This window comes from Barbatula barbatula, assembly GCF_947034865.1.
Source record: "Barbatula barbatula genome assembly, chromosome: 7".
In the NCBI taxonomy this organism is placed as follows: domain Eukaryota; kingdom Metazoa; phylum Chordata; class Actinopteri; order Cypriniformes; family Nemacheilidae; genus Barbatula; species Barbatula barbatula.
In genome coordinates this window covers 23439787-23460099 of record NC_136770.1, presented here as the reverse complement: position 1 = coordinate 23460099, position 20313 = coordinate 23439787, and the positions used below count along the sequence as shown (strand labels likewise).

The 20313-nt window shown below is 38.3% G+C and overlaps 1 protein-coding gene across 1 annotated transcript in view; it reads right to left on the bottom strand.

Annotated features, from left to right (window-relative positions):
• The window catches only part of grm4 (glutamate receptor, metabotropic 4), a 55864-nt gene extending 41954 nt beyond the window's left edge, over positions 1–13910 (bottom strand). The window contains exon 1 of the mRNA XM_079460712.1: positions 13705–13910. Within this exon, the coding sequence (XP_079316838.1) occupies positions 13705–13816 (112 nt within the window). The 5' untranslated portion in view covers positions 13817–13910. The remainder of the gene's footprint in view (positions 1–13704) is intronic.
• Between the last annotated feature and the right edge of the window lie 6403 nt (positions 13911–20313).

Below are 20313 nucleotides of genomic sequence, written 5' to 3'. Positions count from 1 at the left end.
TGATACGATGCATTATGCAATGCTGCAGTTTATACAAACACTTTCCCATCTGAATACATATTTTTGGCAGCATGAAAACTGATTTCCTGTCAAAATAGAATGACATCTTATTTCCTCTGACAATACATCTCATTTACCATCAGATTTTTATAAGCCTGTAAGACAGCCCACCAATAACGTCAGGGCAAGAAGAAACACAGCTACGCCCACTAGTGACTAACAGGGGTGACCTTCAGAGATAAAATGGCTATCTGTAACTTATCGCCCACCTGGGCGTTTCTATCTTGCCATTCACTGCAGACGTGTACACGAATGTTTACCTTATTTCTTTTAACAGGGTTTACCGCCCTTATTCTTTATTAATACTCTTTATCAGTTCCTATCAATCCATTTCAGGAGCAAACAAACAAAATATTTTCCCACTCAAACCACTTACTTTACCCAGTACCATTTGTCTGGCTCTTCCTTTAGTATAACGGTGCCTTTGACCAAAGCCTCACACTTCAGGATGAGTTCTGGTGGCTTATTTGAAAAGCTGGTCACATTTGATTCTTAATCAAAAGCAGGGAACAGCAGGCAGGTTTAGATGAGAACAGATGGGAAGGCAAGAACAAGATGGATGAATTGACACAGTTACTGTACAGTTCTTTGTGTGGGTAGTCCTGTTTTCTATTTCTTCACCGTTGAACCAATAAACAGCCTGAAAAGAGCTGTCTCACTCTGTGCTAATGAAGAAATAACAAAACTTGTGTTGTTTAACTAAAGAAACTGATGCAATGATATCAGGAAGAAATGAAAATAATAATAAAAAACAATAGAAACAAACACAGAAATTCTAATGGATTTAATAGTTATAATGGGAGTTGCGTTGGTTTCAATGGAAACTCTAATCTCTGTGGGTATCTATTGGTAATGTGTTGGCTTCTGTTGGTGGAATGTTGCCCTGCTGAAAAAAGTATTGACATTCGTAAATATGCATTAGTTTTTTCAATAGACCATTTCAAAATAATTTCTTCTAGTGTGTTTTGGACATTATTCTGATAGGATTTAACATCCCACCAATAGAATCCATCACATACCAGTAGAACCATTACAGTTTTCATTATAGCCAGTACAAATCCCTTAAAAACCATTAAAACTTCTTTAATGGTTTCTATTTTTTTCAGCAGGCGAACAGAACATTATTTAATCCTACTGGAATGAGACCCAAAACACACTACATTAAGGAATTTTGTAATGGTTTTAAACAGCTGATGGTTTATAATGGTATTTGTCATCTATTGTTGTCAGCAGGGACGGCATGCTCAATAGATTTTTTAAGTAAACCAAAACAAAAAAAACTTGTTTAAAAATATCTTTAAAAACTGTTCAATACTACTGGAACAAAAGATGTCTGATTTAGAGCTGCCGATCTGTGTCAATAGCGACCACAAAGGATTCAGAGTAAAATAACCTCAGATCACATCATGTCTTGCTCAATGCAAGGCCGCAGATTATTTTTTAAAGAACAAGACGTTTTGTTCGTGAAATATCAAAAGACCTTAAAAAAGATAAGACGGATTACAATTTGAAATAAACAGACAGCCACTTTATTTTTCAGCCTAATGTTGTGCGAAAGCTCAATAATAATCGTGACACATTCAGTGTCGAGCCCTGAGTTAAAGTGACAGAGCGTCAGAACTCGATCCTCTGATTTGTGGCAGAGTCAATTATCCTTTCCAGACATGTTGTTGGAAAGAGCCGGCACTAACAAAGCATCCATATATTTTTTAAAACTCACTTCATTGCCGCTTCACAGGTGCGTATCAAGTCACCGCCTTTCTGTGAGAAAGTTTCTTACCCTTGATTTTCACTTTAAAAAGAAAACCGATGCATTATTTCAGACATTTCCAAAGTGGAACACAATGAAAAAAAATGTTTGTGTTCTTTCAGAGTTGCGGCTTAGTACTTGAGACTTCTCAGCTCTTTTTGGATTTACCGTGTTCCATTTTAAAGAGAAATGGCGTCGCTGTTTCACAAGTGACTGGATGCCATGTCATGTTTTCCTCTTGCACGGTAAAGAAATGTAGGAATCCAGAGAGTCTACTAAAACCCATCGTATATAACTATACCTAACAAATCTCCCTTTGGCATAGCACGTTAATCAACCCAACATGTTTTTCCATAGACGGGAATGATAAAAAAAATCACAATATTCCTTACTGTGCATATTCACAACACATTTTGAGTGAAGTTAGCGTTTTCGATCACCAAGTGAATCTTGTACAATACAACCTGAAAGCGACCTGCTCAATTTACATAGAAATGGACTAAAAACACTCGCTCGTATTTGTCCCAAACATTTGATCAATGCAATAATACCTTCTTAAACATTCTACTATGCATTTTCGATAACAACATTCAGCCCCCCCGCGGGGAGAGTATTGTATTCATGTCATTGCCATTTATTTATACATTTAATGCTGTCACTTGATTTAAATAATAAATCATGTTTCTAGCATTAATGTAACGGTGTCTGATTCTTTGATGATACTTCGTGTCTGTCAAGCTCCAATGACAAATTGAATCATACAATATGTTTTTTATTAGCTGCATTTGCCGATAAACAATATCAAAGTAATCTCAGATGTAGCTTATATTTAACATATACTGTAGCTATTAACACATGATAATTAAAATATACAATAAATAAAACAAAACATTAATCCATGTGCTTTTTTACATCCGTCTGTAATTCCAATAGCGCTGGTACTAATACCCTTTACTAGTCTCTTTGAACATTCTGTGATTTGTTTTCGGTAGTAAATGTCTGCAACAGTTCTCTGTGTGAGGAGAGGCAGTAGCAAAACGCTTGTGCAGAATTACAGCTTTGAATCTTCTATTCCACTTCTCCTGACGATGCACACAGCAATGTTCAGATAGTATCTTCAAATTCATCTGGTCATTACTTATTTTAAGTGGTGATTAAGACACTAGGATGCTACCATAGACATACAGTAGATGTCGCAATGACCTCTGAATCCTACGTCAACTATGCCGCCATATTGGACAGGACAAGACCACTATAAAATCACAAACAAACGAACGGGCAGCTGTGTTTTTGGATAAAAGCAAAATACAATTTTTTTTATAATTTCAGTGCTTGAAATTGAACAAAAATGATCAGAAAATGAAAAAGTAAATGGAACCGAACTTTTTTATTATCCACACAGATCATAAAGCAGTGTTTCTCAACTAGTAGGTTGCAAGACCGATCTACTGTATGTGGGCAGTCTAAGAAACAACATCAACTACAAAAAACTAAATTCCAAATGCTTTGCTGATGCAAGACTTTTATTTTGAAAGACGTGCGAGAAAGCTGTTGGTACATGCCTGAGCGAGCGAGCGCCTGCTGTCCCAATTCAGTGTCTGTGTTTAGGTGAGATATCGTCAGGATGAATATCGGTATCATTATTCTATGGTTATTTTCTTAACTTGTTAAGAGATAAAAAAGTATTTTACTTTACAGACCTTACACAGTCCTATACTCACGCAAATGCGACGACATGCGCTGTCTTCCTTGTAGTACAAAATAAACGACGAGCATGGCATGCAACGTGTAAAAGTAAGGTACCTACAAAACACCGGGAAAGCCGGGAATGATTTACCTGAAGGTATGATATTCCTATTCATCTTTCATTAAAAGTTAATGTTAGTAATCTGTATTCACCAGGGCAACTCTTGTTTCCAACAACCCAAAATGCCATGTGGGCAATTTCATGAAAATGTCAACCTTACCATGAAAAAATGAAGGTCCCTTTCTGTCGGTCTCTTGACGTTGTGTCAAACTGACAAATGGGGTTTGATCTTGAGAACCTATCAACTCTGATAATACTTTTTAAAAGGCCAATAAAACTGGCGTATGGTGCGACGTGCCAGTCTCTACTTCGTACATACAGGTATAAAAGGAAGATGGCGTGTCCATTCATTCACCTTTTGTTCTTCGGAATGTCGATCAGGGTGTTGCGGTCACGTTTGGCTATGTTCTGCATGGACCCAGTAACTGCATCGTCTGCTTCCCACACCGTGCCAGCTTCCGAGCCTCGGACCGTCCATGCCCCGGCACGCTCACCTGTCCCGACTCGGATGAGCGGCAGTGGACTGTCTCATAGCAGAGATGGTGACTAGGACGAGGTGTCCACAAACCGTTCTGCAAACGTCACTAACAGTTTCTGTGTCCCTCTGCAAACTTTTCAGAGGCTCCTTGGGTACATGGCGTCCTCAGCAGCAGTGGTGCCGCTTGGGTTGATGCATATGTTTTCTTGCATTGGTTTCAGAGTCGGGTTCCTTGGAGAGGGTGGCACACTGGCACAACGTGGATTTCCATCACGCCTCATGTATTTGGGTAATTTTTGCTTCAGGATTTTATTTCACAGAAGTTTATCGTCTCCCAAAGACGCGTCCTTTTTTGTCACGTCCATAACGCAGGTTTATTTCCCTTTTTTAAAATAGAAAATTTGTTCATAGACAGACATTTTGGGATGTCTAGACAAAGGTTTAGTAAAATATAAACAGATGGTTCAAAATATTCGTAACAAATTCATTCTCTGAGCATCCATAATGCAAAATGTCACGTCCATAACGTTGGAATTGCCAATGTTATTTTTGAATTATATGTTATTATATGTTAACATATAATACGGATGTTTATATTACGGTGGTGGCTCAAACCAACAGTTTTGTTAAAAAAACTAGTTTGGCATTGCTATTTAACAGCCTTAACTGTAACTTCTAGGCTGTTCATTCACCAGTATAAGTCATGTAAGTCACAACGTTTTGTTAGTATTTTAGTATTAGTCATTTAAAACAAACTAAATATGACGTCACATAACTATTAGAAACAATAATGGCCAAACAACATACCCAGATAGCACAGGTGCGTCTGTAAAAGGTCTGCTAAAGACCTGGAGAACATCTGCTGTGTAAACACATCCGATAAATGTATTATAAAAGTCAGTTTTACATACATTCTTAATCATAAACATCTTTAAGATGTCGATATGACATCTGACAGGAGACGACTCAGAGACGTATTGCAGATGAGCAAACAATACCGTCTTACAGATATAAACACTTTAAATTCATAAAACGTCAAGTGCTAATTTAAATATTCGGCCCTTATTTCAAAGATCCACTGCATCCAGCATCTCTGGATTATGCAAATTGCAAAAGGGAAAATCTTATAAACTACAGTATGTATAATATTCCCCCAGTAATTACTGTATGAAGGTTATAATTGTTGATCCATTATTACAAAGCCTTAGGTAACCCACCACATGACTAACCTCCTCCTTGATTAGATTTACCAGCGCCTTCGAGGTTTTTATATGGATCTCCGCATGGAATCAATTACGGCAGGCAAATCTTATTTATCAAATATTGGAGATTTATGTATGCTGAGTGCCGCGTAGGCTGTTTACTCTGTTATTGTGGCGTGCTGGGGCTGAAGATTGCTCATCACTCAGCGGTGGCCCAAGTCAACTCCACGGTACCACCGGGCAACCATTTTCCATGGTGATGTATGCTGTTGGCAGTCACCTTTCAAAACTCACCAAATCTATTCCTTCATTTCCAAATCCGACCCTTTGAGGTCCCTCGGTTGCAGGTGCATTATAAATCTGCAGCATTACTGCGAACCCAGAAGAGCAAAATCAACACGAATCAGCACTGTATTCTCCCCCAACCCCTTCAGTTCTTCTTTCCGTACACTACTTAATAAAGACAAGCTCATAGATTACCAGCATGAATCTACCGTGGCATTAGACAACACCCTTGGTTACACACATCTCATAAGAGATGCCGATACAGGGTTAAGGTGCCATGAAGACATGCTTCGAAACCAGCACGAGAGACAGAGGAGAAAAACAGAGAGGCGTTTCACAAACATAGTGTTTTTAGCTCAGTCCCTTTAGGCTCGACAGGATTGAATCATGTGTTGGTCAGGGCAGGAACAAAACATAATTCTGTCAGGTGTGCCCCCGGTCTGGAATTAAAGAATCTTACACTCCATAGGTTTGCTTTGTTTGCTATCAAACACAACGTGCCATATAGACTGATCTCCCAGTCTGGTTCAAAATCTGCAGGCTAAAGTTGAGATTCGCTCAGCGTAATGAAACATCTACAGCACACTGACAAGTCTCCTTTCACATTTCTGTCCATGCAGTGAAGATCTAAAGAGATTTGTGTGTTCATGAGATTTATATTCTCTTTTCATTTGAGCCATTGAGTATTGTGCTATGTTAAGTAGCTTTTAAAAAATATACACATTTATAAAAATGTTAGCTTAACCTAAAATCCACTGTTCATGCAACACAAACATATAAATTACAATAAAAGCTCAAGAGTATGCATAAAGTGACTGGAAAATGAAGTAAACATAACATACATTTCCAGTGCAATGAACTTAATGTTCAGAGTACAAATGAGGTGAGGAATACCCATAAGCCCGTGCGTCTGAAAAGTTTGATTATTCATGCTTTTTTTAAATAACAAGCACTTTTGGGGCATTTGTACAGAAGGAAGAAACACATCGGAAATATAGTATGTTGTGTGCTTCTGTGGAGAATCATTCAATGACTGACATCAAATGAATCATCATACTATTTGTTAAAATAACATACTTCACTGAACTTTTACGTAATTTAATAAAATATTTAAGAACAGCCTCGAGGTATATACAGGAATGATGGAGCGAACCTTTTTAAGACTCTTTTCATACATTTTAAGACCTCAACGCAACTTCAGGTTTGAAGCGGTCATATTGGCGCCTTAGTTTGTGATAACTCTTCGTTAATTAATCATAAATTAGAAGGGTGGGAACGAAGAGAATTCATTGAGTGACATAACCCAATGCAAGCTTTATTTGTAAAGAGAAACCAGCTTTGTGGCTAGCACTTAGCATGGGGGACCAGACAGTGTTGATCCCCATCGAGGCAATGCTAATCGCCTTCTGACACACAGAGCGCCTCGCGGTTATTCCTAGAGACAGCCCTCAGCCATGCTTCCGACTCCTCCAACCATTTGCACGAAAACTTGCATTTCCCCATCAGTCAACCATGTTGTTTAACAACAGGGTGTTATTTGCCTATGCAATGATTAAAATCAGGCAATATGACCTCTTTGGACGAATATGAAAAGATGATACACAATTTAATACCTTGGAAATTATTTTATTTTGGGGCATGTGTGCCTTTATTTGGACAGCTGTTTTGTAGAGAGGACAGGAAGTGAGGTGGGCGAAAGAGAGGGGGTGGGAATCGGGAAACGGCCTCTAGCCGGGACTCGAACAACAGCGCTATATGTCGGAGCACGTTACAGCAAGGCTATCGGCTCCGACTGGAAATGACTTAGCTCTGATTTATCAACTTTTAATAAATTGGGAAATGTAAGTTGATTGAACTCGTGCTACATCATTTTATGTAAGAAGTAAAGAAGGTCAAGTGAACTCGTATATTTGTGTATACTCGAAAAATATGTTCTTGTTATTTTGACCTTAAAACCTCCTTATGTTGAGTTCACTTAAAAACCATGATGCAAAAACGGTGCACCAATATTTTAAGTAAAGTCAACACATCATATTTAACAGTGTGTATAAAAACTCTTATGTAAAATTTATAAATATAGACAGCCTACAGAAAAAAAGAGACCATTCCAAATTTTCATTTAATCACCATTACTGGATGTATTGAGTCCAGTCAAGTGCATTGCGTTTCAACGGTAAACCTCAGGAGTGACATAAAGTCATCCAACAGCACCGTGAAAGACTGACACCATCACAAGACACATAACATTTTAAAAAAAAATCAAGGTTATCGCATATTTTTTACTTTTCCTAAATACATGTGCAAATATTACTGTTGTATTGCATAAACGTGAATATAAACTTGTTTTCTTTGCTGAAAAATATAAAGCATCTTTTCTTTTATTTTCACCAGTTATTTTCTGCAAATAAATGCAAAGATTGTTAGTACAGAATGAAAAAATAATGATAATTTAACTTAAACACATGATAACGATAAACAGTACATTATAAAATCGAATAAAAATGATTTAGAAAATTTCCATAGCTGTGCATTAAAAAACATAATGGGGTTAATCAGGTTGATTGGGACACTTTCTGACATTGAAAAGTTAAAGATTTGTTGGTGGCTGTGTGTTTTAGTAACAGCGTTTCATACCCCACCTGACCGCGGCCCCGAATGCAGTTCTACGCTTCATGTATTTCACATCACATAATATATTACATTAGGTAAGCAATATTTATCAGCCTATCATGCATAAGCAAATATTCTTTCAGGACGGAGACGCTCTCTGTGGTACACCGCAGCTCTGTCTCATCTGCGTTACTTATTCATTTGTTGGCATGAATTATGAAGGAATTACTGCCAGCAACCAATAGACAAATAGACTTTCACTCATAAAAATCTACACTGGAGTCCAATAGTCAGAGACCACACCATTGTTCTTTTATTATTTAAACGTGGAGGGATAAAAGCTTAAACCAAGAGTATGATGCAATGAATAGGAAACATTTAAGGTGTAAGGCTTTATGTTTATACAAATGTGTGACATTGACAATGTGTACTACATGGTACAAAAAGTCATATTTCATTGCATCCACAAGCTGTTTTCTGCGAGATTCTCACATCATGTTGGGATTGGAACAAGTTTGTGGAGTCCCTGCCAGCTTCACCCCATGCTGTCAGTAAAACTGTACTCTTAACTATACTCTCTATCGCCATCTCTGTTTGAAACTTAAAGTTGCGGGATCTTTACGTATTTTCTTTTCATGTGTACAATTCAAATAACATCAAATTGACATTCCTGAGACATCGTATGCAACAGCTCAAATTATGAATCAATACTATAAGCTTACTGGTGTGAAGCGGCATATTGTGTTATTTTTAACCATAGACTGTAAAGAAGATGGACAGCGTGACGACTCTTCTTTCCTATGTAAAGAATAGAGTGTAAAATGTCAAGGTCCTGCCCATATTCCCCGTCATAAACTGAGAAATCATGACATCTCATAACTTACTAAAAACAAAATTATTCAAGAAACGAACACTGGCACTACATCGACGTTATAAAAACGGACTAAAATAACAGAAAACATATTTTTTCGAAAAAAAATATTTGAAGTGTAATTGGATTTTATAGTTTGGCTCCTGTCCCATTTGTTTACATGGAGAGGGCGGGGCTTATGACCTGTGCTGCATCCAGCCACCGGGGGCGACAAAATAGCCAGCATCTTTTCAGGACGTGTGAGGTACCCCTGGCAAGTACTAAATTTTTCCGATCTTTGTTTTTTAATTCTGTCACCATTTACTAACCCTGCGGTCATTTCAAACCCGTATGACAGCTAACACAAAAGAAAATATTTTACCACCAAACAACTGCGGTACATATAGACTTATTCAACGGGTAGCGCCATTCTTCGGTTTTCATTCTTTAAAATATCTTTTCTCTTGTGTCTAGTCATACAGGTTTGAAACAAACATTTTTGGGAGAACCGTCTCTTCAACCGTAAAATGTGACTTGAAATGTTCATAGTGTAATCGAGTGTAATGTTTAAATCTCTAATAACTCGGACAAATGCAGAAATATTCAGTAGTGAGTTCAGACTCTTGGACTTCACTGAAGACAGTACGCCACAATCACTGCTAATACGATTAAAAATGCTTTCATTGGGTGCTTAAAATAAAAGTAAATCCTAATTGATGGGAAAACGTAATTGGACTATTAAGTTAGACATCCTACTCATCTATTTAGGTCCAAAGGCAGAATGGAGATATATGTGCGTAAAGCTCAACGGGAGACGCTCTATCGACCAGCAGAGCCGAGACTCCAGCTATTAATTATTTTTGCTTGTTTCTGTCTTTCTTCTCTCCTTTCAAATTCTGCAGTTCTTTTGTCTTGGCTCCCCTTCTTTCTCTACACCCTTGACAGATGTGCAAATACTCTATAAGGAAACAACATGGGTCTGCAGCGAGGCCCATGATTATTCATATCACGGCACTCATGTCTCACGCCAGCCGGTCAGCATCCTCCAGGTACAGCTGCTGGAAGGATCTAGACAACCAGCTTTATATAATGTGACATTTTATATATGAAAATAAATATAAAAGATTAATACAAAGTATCAGATATGAAGGAAAACCTTTTATTCTATCTTTAGAAACAGGTTTTACTTATTAAAGGGAAAGTTCACTCAAAAATAAAAATTCTTTAAGCATCTTCTCATCCTCATGTTATTGCAAACCTGCATGACTTGCTTATTTGAAACACAAAAGAAAATACTTTAAAGGAACGGCTCAGTGGTTCTGTGTCCAAACAGTGGAAGTCGATGGGGGCCGATGTTTGCTTACCAACATTCTTCAAAATATCTTCTTTTGTGTCATATACAGGTTTTGAATAAGATTAATAAATATCAAAGAGAAATACTGTAATACTGTAGTTCTTAATATAAGAAAGTCTTAATATAAATTACAATCCAACTGCAAAAGAGTAATGCGTTATTGAACACAGATCAAACGTAAATGAAGGTAAATTAGATTAAAACAGCAAATGGTCTTGAAGCGTTTCTAAATTAAACATTTTGGTAAACGGTCACTAATATAACATATACATAATACATTTTAAGTACATTTAAACAATACAGTAATCGAACAATTATAAAAATGCACCGTAGCTCATGATAAAACTACTAGAGTTATAAGCATGGCTTTTAATGCTTGACTATGAGATGAAACATAAAAACTGATTCTGTCAAAGCTATCCAAGCATTTATTCAGCAATGAGCACCGATCTGCTTTTATTATTTCATTAATGCTGTCGTGTGATTAATTTTAATAACATAATAGACAGTGACAGGTCTGTGTTTACACAGCAAGCCCTAATGCAAAAATATTTTGACACATTTCATTGGCCCGCCTGTTTACATCCACTTAAGCCATAACCCACTGCGTTTACATTAATATCGTGCCAACGCTGGCATTTTGACCATTAAGTGTCTTTGACACGCTTTTGGTGCATTTGCGCGAGGCATGCGTCTCAAAGCAGCCATCTGTCAGGCAGACCACGCTTGTTTACCACCAACAAAACTGTAGAACTCCACTTCTATTTTTGACATCTCAAGCTTGACTTATAGTGTTTTTAGCTTTAGCGAGATATTTATAGATGGGGTAAAGACAGGACACAAAATCAGAAGGAGAGAGAGGTAATGAGGTGGGCCAAGATTTCCCACATGAACCTGAGTGCACTAGAGTCTGGACTGCCACAACTCTGATTTATTGTCCATTTATTTTTCTAATTAAGCAGGCAACAGTACAATTTAGTTATACCGTTTAATACAGTCCCACAGCACACTAAAGCATAGCATAACACATAAACTGCGTTGGTATTGATTTTTAATTCTTCAATGTGAAAGACTGACAGCATGACAAGACAAAAGCCGTGATAAAAATCGAGGTCACACATAAAACAAATAGTTTGAAGCTTTTGATAAACACATGTAGACATATTACTGTTGTTTTCTTTGCAGGATTTGAGGTCTAAAATAGAAAGCATCTTTTCTGTTATTTTCACCTGTTTCTCCAGTTGTAAAATATATCTTAAAACATTAATTTTATGTGTGATTAATCACAGATATATTTTCATTGTTTTAATTGATCGATTGTCAGCACTAATATAAATATATATATAAATATACATAAACTGTATATATGCAGTACATTCTGGTAAATATCTTTATTGCTTTGCCTGCAGTTATGGTATCTACCAGCAGGGGCCAAACTCAGACCTTTTGACAAACCAGTAGGCTACTAAAATAAATAACTCAACATTTTAAATAAAAACTGCATTTTTTAGCTATAGTACCACGTGTTTTACTGTTTCGGGGAAAATAATATTTTGAATAGCTTTCTTGTTTTGTGAAAATTGAATGTAGATAACCTGCGCAATTCAACAATACGCTATTTCTTAAAGCCACAATATGAATTATCTTTGATTTTTCTATCAGTAATAGTAAATATCAACTTTGGAAAATAAACTTTTCACCATTTTTCGAAGCTCTTGCGACGAACGTGTCGTTCACAATTACATTCCTATCAGAGCAGTTTCTTATTAGTTTGACGCTTTGGAAGCGCAAGTCAATTTTATGGTTTTTAAAGGTTTCCACCTTTCCAAATTGATTGTCTTTCCTATTGGTGAATATAATTTTGGAATACATTGGAATCAAATTTGCCCTATCCTCTCTTGGGCCGCTCCAGAGCAGGTTTAAGAATGAAGATGCTTTGGATCACATTATTTAACTTAAAAATGCAGTATTATAATGCGTTCCTACCTTTTGTAAATTTCTAACTTGGTCAGCCCCAGTATCTTTTTAAATAAGGAGCAAATTACATCAGCAATCCATTTTTTATGTTAGGGGTATTTCAGATCTTTCTTGTAACCCTGCATATATCAGCACTTATTGTCCCCACCAGAAAAGGAGAAGTCTTTACAGACCTCACAACCTGGTACTGTCTGATAGATTTGAAGAATCTTGTTCTCTGTTCAGGTGGAAGGGTCAGATCTCAGGGTAGAATATGGAGGAGGAACAGATGTTTATAGCTTCGATGTTCATGAGAAACAGAAGAATGTATGAACACAGGAGTGGTGCGCTGTTACTCTAGAGACAAAAAAAGGGAATTGGACTTCATTTCCCCAGAACTTCCTCAGGGCAGTTTCAAGTGTTCTCACAAAGATGATTCATACAACTTGACTTATACAAATTTAGCTTCCATATGTTTGCATGCATCATGGCCTGAGACTAGTTATGAAAACGTTCAATCAAAAGATTCATAGAAACATGCGCTATGAGTAATGACAAAAAACTAAAAACATGGTTCTCAATGCCCAGGGGCAACAAATTGGTTCCAGCTTGAACACTAAACTTGACCTAAAGCATTGGTGACAGTATATGGATTTAGAAATCTGAAAATATATACAAGATATCTACCACAGAGTCTGTATTCCTTGTATAATCATAAGACGACTTCCCATGAAGAAACCTTTTGTTCATATCTCAGGAATTAAATACAGATTATTGACCACTTCACATTTACACTGGTCCAGAATCCCCTTCAGTTTTCTTAATCTTATGTATATAGTAAATAATAATAGGCATAACAATATCTTAAAGATATTTGTTTAAGATTTTGATTCGGTAATGTTACATTTTGTTCAAACGCTTGTGTAGTGTTAAAACTGAAGTTCTTCTGGTTAAGTATAGAGAATGTGGCACTGACGTAATGCCGTGTTGCATGCTGGGTGTCGCGGCCATATTTGTAGGTGGTAGCAGCTCTTTTCTCCTAGTGAGTTCAGTTCAATGTTGTTCCGTTTGATTAAGAAGACATAAACATGGTGGGTCTGTTGTGTTATAAACTTCAACAGTTAAGTCGCACAGTAATTTTGGACAGAAACTAGACAACGGAATACAATGTTTCAATCGCTAGTAAACAACCTCTGAAGATGGTGGCACCGCCCCAGCATGTAACATGCCGTGACGTCGATTGACAAACATAGACATACAAAGGATAGCGTTCAAAGAGATCTCAATTCAAATATAGATGTTAAGGTGCTGAGGAGATTTCAACAACATTCCTAAACAGAACGCCCTCTTACCGTCTTCCCGGCACTTTTGAATGAAGGCGTCCACGCCACTCTCTCCGTAATTGCCCTCTGACGCCACCGTGGAGACGTAGTTCCAGCGCATGGCCCGGACAATATCCACCATAGCCTGCGCCTGGTAGGTGTCCGGAGGAACCACGCGCGAGAAGAAGTCATAGCGTGTGTTGTCGCTCAGCTCGGACGTCGTGGAGGCATAACTCACCTGCGGGATCTGTAGGAGGGACAGAAACATAAATCCTGTTGAGATACAGAGGCACACAATTCCCGAACTCCCGGTGTTTCAGAGCTAACCTCTGACAGATTATAGCATGCTCCATCATCGCACACTACATCCCCTACCAACCCCTCTCTTACACAGCCACAGGTGGTACACTCAAGCCCGCACTGGCCGTTAAATAAGGTGTGTGTGTGAGGAAGCCAACAACAAACTGTTCAACAACTGTCACCGGTTACTGGAACCCCAACGAGACAAGAGTCTCTTAAAGGTCTCTCAGACTAAGTCATTTTGAGAATTCATATCCAGGCTACACCGAACAACAGACACACAAATCAGGCATGCTGTGAAACTTGAGCAATCACCATACAATGGATCGCCCGCGATGCTCGGAATACATTAAGCTAATGTCTCGCATAACATAATGGATGGCTTGCACCAACGGGAATGTAATTTATACAAGTTTATTAACTTGGCTATTGTGAGCATACCGCGGCTTTTAGGCGCACTCGTCGCTGACAAAATACCGACAGTACTGTGCCATTAAAAGGGATCATAAATTAATCTGCACGGAGGGCGAAAAATTTCATGCAAAACAATGAGCGAATATAAGGTTCCTTAATTCAAAATTCATTATGTCCTCTTTGATATCGACTGTTATTCATTAAACGTTTGAAAAATGCAAAGGTCTGAAACGGTTCTGATTAGTAAAGAATGATTTTAAAGCTATGCTCGAGACATCTCGGATTTATGATTATTTCCCACCTCAACCCGGAAATCATTTCTAGAACGGTGGACCGCGAGTGTCCTTAATAAGGTTTTGATGATGATGATCAACCCCGACCTCAGAGAGACGCGTCATTTGACATCACGGACAAGATGGCGACTAGCCCTCAGCAACCTTATGTGAACCGAAAACAAACTTTCAACTTTTTGTACACCACGTAATATGTAAGATCATGAACATTAATATACCCATAAACTGTTTATGAACAAATGCCTACGTTTGAAAAAAGTTCTCTCAGAGTCTCCTAGTGACATCACGTGGTACACATGCGAATGTGGCGCGAATGTGGCGATTGAACGGATTGAGGTTGGAGATTTTACGTCATAATATCCGAAACCCGAGTTGTCTTGAACGCAGCAAGAGTTCCGACAGCACAATTTTTCATTTGTTAACGGATGCGTACCGAGTTTAGCAGCACATTGAATTCTCCGGTGGATTTGATTTAGCGTAACTGGTGCAAACATCACTTCAGAGAGAGGACAGTCATTGCAACATGTAACTTAATCTCCTGTTTGTTGAAAAGAACATTATTTATTTTCGAACCTGCACGTTTTAACCGTAATATGAAGGCAATGGCAGACTGTCGCGTTCTCTGACACAACTCGTCAGATGTCAACTTACATAAAATGTCTCGCGTTTTGATTTCAAGACATGGATTTTAAAAACTGAATGTTGAGCTAATATAAATTAATATGTGCACTAGCTATGCCTCTAGGCAGCTAGTGGGATTTCTCTTCGTATACGTCAGGTAGCTGCATACTGTCGGATGGGTCACACAATGAAGATATTTTACGCAATGCTTGCAGTGTGGGGGTAAAATGCACACCCATATATCTGCAAACAGGTGTTCGACTTCAGTACCACCCAAGTGGGTGTTGCAAAAAACAGGTGGCTGTAATGCATAATATAAGCACAGGCATTCTCTTAGCAGTTAAGACAAATAAACTAATATTTGGAAGTTTGCATTTACACGGAAGAAGCCAAGAAGATCTGCCAACTTGATATGTTTGTAGTGGCGTGTTTATTTTTTTTACCCAGGGAATATGCTAAAATACATGGATACAAATTCTGTCAGGGCCAATAACTTAACGCATTACTCAAGAGATACGAAGCTGACTCACAAGACATCGAATGTGACAACTGCAGATGGACGCGTGCATACAGAAGAACGAAGACATTGTGTGGAATCCTGACTGACGTTGTTCTGGTCGATGCAAATAAATCATCCAGAATAGTTTTCCAAGTGCATAACAAACTCATTTGTATGGGTGAATCTCACAAAACTGGTCAAGAACTAGCCAGGTCACATTTCATGAAAAGTAAAAGGAAGAAATCTAATTCTAAACATAATCTAATTACAAACTGCATTGCCAGAAAGCATTACATTTCAGTATTTGGGGGAAATCGACGAACTCAAATCTCAACAAACACGTCGAGCAATTCTGGACAGTTTTCGTGAGATTCACCCACATCGAAATGTAAAAACATTTGTCAACATGTCATATTTTCCACTCTACCAATCTGCCAAACCTTGCCATCCCAGAGTTATTTGTAAATGTCAGATTTGTTCAAATGACCCTGCTGAGTTCTCTAACAATGATTTATTTAATATTATGCACCGAAACAGAAGACGGGAGACGGATTGTGATGAATCTCTTTTCTTTGTGTCCAAACCTCTGGGGTGTTCTTGAGGTGAGCACCAAAGGTTACAGCTGTTGCTTCTCCTAACACGTGAACGTCTAAAGTAATTTAAAATAAGATTTATTAAACAGACGGTCTAGGTGAAGGGCACCAAATCATAGACGGCAGCTCTGTTTGAAATTAATGCGTCTGTCCATACGCATGGCTTTGAGCAATGTGCGTATGCATGCGCGTTTGCATAATTATGTTTGACTGGTACACTCGAGACTGTAGCGTTTGTTTAATAAATAGCCATTTTCAATAGAAAATTTGAAGTAGTGCTTTGATTCAAGCATTGATTTGTTTCTTAAACAGTGTGGTGACCTATTTAGGGCATTCGCTGTGAATTGCATAAATCTTACAACTGCTGTGAATACTATAGCATAATGTTTCACAGAATAGCTTAATACGGCGAACATACTGTTGCATCGGGGGCCGGTGGCATCCGGCAAACCAAAAGATTTGTGGGCAAACTAATTTGACACGAATATCCATCTTCCGTATCTAACAGCTTCTCAACTCATCAGCTGTTGTTTACACTCATAGTCGGTGTAATTTTAACATCTGTTACAGTCAAGCCGAGCGGGGCGACAAACGGCTGAGCTCTGGGAAGAGAATGACAAAAAAACCCTGTGTAATTATTGAACAAAACAGATTGGTCGCGCGCTACGAACATATTCTAGCCAGGCGAGTGGTGTCTGAGCCACTGAAACAATTTCACAAGCCTGGCTCAAGTTTCGGGGAATATTTGCCTGAATAATTATCGCTCTAAATATAGCGAGCATATTTTGTCACTGTGTATTAACTTCTGCACAAACGTTTCACGGTGTTCTCAGGCGTAGAGCCACAGCACACCCCTTATTTCCTCATCAGCTGTTGTAATTACTTTTTGATAACGCAAAATCAATGGCCGTTTAGCCATAGGAAACCACAGACCCAAATATCTTGATACCGCGATATGTCCGCACGTCGGGAAGGTCAGAGAGGTCAAGATCGGTCAGTAAACACTTGAAAGTGAATCGGCAGAAGCAGGCTGCACGGTTCCTTTCTTCTACCGACTTTACACAATTTCCTTTTCATTGAATCATTGAATCACCTTCATGTTGTTTAAAACCTGTATGTCACTCTTTTGTAGAAACACAAAGTAAGATATTTTGCGCCATGTCTCAGTGGTTTTGTGTCCATATCAAATGGAATTCAATGGGGGTCAGTGTTGCATTCTTCAAAATATCTTCTTTTGGGTTCTTCAGAAGAAAGAAAGTCACACAGGTTTGGAATGACGGAAGGATGAGTGATCAATGATTTATATTTACATCTGAACTATCCCTTTAATTCCACTAAATGATTTTAGTTTGAACCTATACTGTTTTTGTGGGTTTTACTTCACTGATGTATAATGGAGGCACATTAATGTATACTTAAGGTCCACAACAAGATTAAAGTCCTCATAGAGATTTATTCTCCGAACCAGAGAGCGTACATCACATTAAATCGTGTGAGCGCTCTCGTTCGCACACACACCCTTTTCCAGGAAACCCTTTTTTAATGCACTATTTTAAGTGTATCAGATGTTTACCAAGAAAACCAAGACTCTCTTGGCCTATTGATTTTGACATCATATCCGCATAATATGATGCCAATTTTTTTTGTGTAATTTGCATCTATACTATTTATTTATATTCTCATTATGTGGATAAGATTGTTTACAATATCACTAATTCTTAAAACTTATAGTGAACTATTTACATTTGATGTTGTATACGGATTGTATGGCCCATATTATATAATCCAGAGATGTGAGATGTTGACAGGTCCAATATGGCGATTCAGAAGACATATCTGGAGAAACTGAATGCCGCAGCTGCTTATTATCCATGTGCTGCATGACCAGACAAGCCCATTTACAGTCCTCCATGGAGCTCACTGGGGTATTTAGAGACTTGTCTGTCCTTCTTTAAGCAGGGGGATGACTGAGGAAGCTGTTGAGGCATTGGTCGAGCATCTCTCATGTCTGACAGAGAGCTAATCTACTCCCCTATCAATATCACGTCTCTATTGCAACTTGTATGAATGGGACAAATGGATTGCTTTATCAGCAAACGTATAGCAGTGCATTACAACGATGTGAGGTGATTTCATAAAACTTCCCAGATGAAACTTCGTTGCTCAGATGTTGCTCTTTTATAGCTCAGGAGATTTGATGGCGTCCTCAATTGTGTTTCATTTAAGTATCAACATTATCTCCGATATTTTGCAGGGGAAATAAAACTAATGCAAGCAAATGTTGCAATCCATGAACAGGTTGGAGGTGTAAAATTCATGTACATTGTTGATGGGGGGGAAACGGGATTTGGGCAAATTTGATAAGAAATGTTCATATTGAGATCTTCATTAATGTTGACTTTGGATTGCAGACTTGGCAAATCTTACTATATAGCACCATTTGTGAGATTCTTTTTCAGGAGAAATATCTGAGACGCACACGATTTAAAGGAATAGTTCAACTTCAACATGAAAATTCTGTCATCATTCACTCACGCTGTTGTTATTTTAAACCTGTGTTTTCTTCTGCAGAACGTAAAAGATGATATTTAGAAAAATGTTGGCCACCGAAAACCGTTGGTTTTCAAAACCAATGCAAGTCAATGGGGACCAAGGTTTTTCGTACCATCAAGTATCTTCTTTTATGTTCTGCAGACGAAAGAAAGTGACACAGGTTTGAACTATTGCTTTAATTGTATGTGTATTTAATGCACGAGTCTGTTTTAGAATAGATACATACATACTTGCTGACAGTGAAACTTTATGTAAAGCATTGAGTGTGTGAGAGCTAAAATGTGTTCAGCTAATTATAAAAAGTCGCAACTTAGAAATGCAGCGTTCATCACACATGCGTCATAGCAAAAGGCTTCTCATTAATAGGCTGATCGTGCTCTACATTCTGAGAAACCGACCTGCTGTGAATAACATTTCCCAGCATGCCTCAGATCTCCATTTAATATCTCCATCACTCAGTCTTGACCTTTGTAGATTTACTGCTCCTTGCACGAGGGAAAATGGCATCTAGTCATGCTTATCTTCTTTAGCATCTCCGCTCTCTCGGGAAGACCGTCACCATGGTGCTTCCTTATGGCATTTTCTTGGTCAATCAAATTATTATGAGGTTCAATTTCGAACTGAGCTCCAGATGCTTGACTGAGCGGATCCTACTATACAGGTTTCTACAGTAATGAGACACTCAGGTAGCACAGCGCCGGGTAATACAGACACCTTCAGTAGACCAAGTGATGAATGAGAAATTGGGAATATAATTTGGAAAGGTCAAACTACAGATCAAAGGTAGAAATGTATCCGCTGGAAGGGCCTGGTACTCAGAGAAGGTTCGTTATCTCCTTCGAGCAGATCAACATTTCACTTGTTAGAGTTAGAGGAGCTTATCGAGGCAAACGCTCAGAGGAAGGGTTGGGATATAGCTGCTGCGGGGGGCAATTTAAATGGAATCGGTAGCAGACATCCGCTTGTTTGTTGTGGTGGAAAATAGCTAAAAGCTTGTGATCGATCTAATTGTCAGGAAAGGCATTTGCACATTTTTGAATTACTTGGGAAACTATTTGGGAACATAAATGTTATGCAGTAACCCTTTTGCGGAGATATTAATGGCTTTTGAAAATGTTTGCTTGTATTGTTGCGTGCTTTTGAAAAACGTGCATTAGTCCATGATGTCGTGAGAAAGCTTCCTTAAGGTAATAACACTAGGCGCCTCTTTAACACGTTTGGCAGACAGCAACTTATACAGTACAACTGGGTATAAATGTTTTTATTAGTCCTTATGCTCCCTGGGAATCGAACCCACAACCTTGCCGTGGTTAAAGAGCCAAGCTTTGCCAGTTGAGCTACAGGAACACTCTTTCTCAGTTTAATG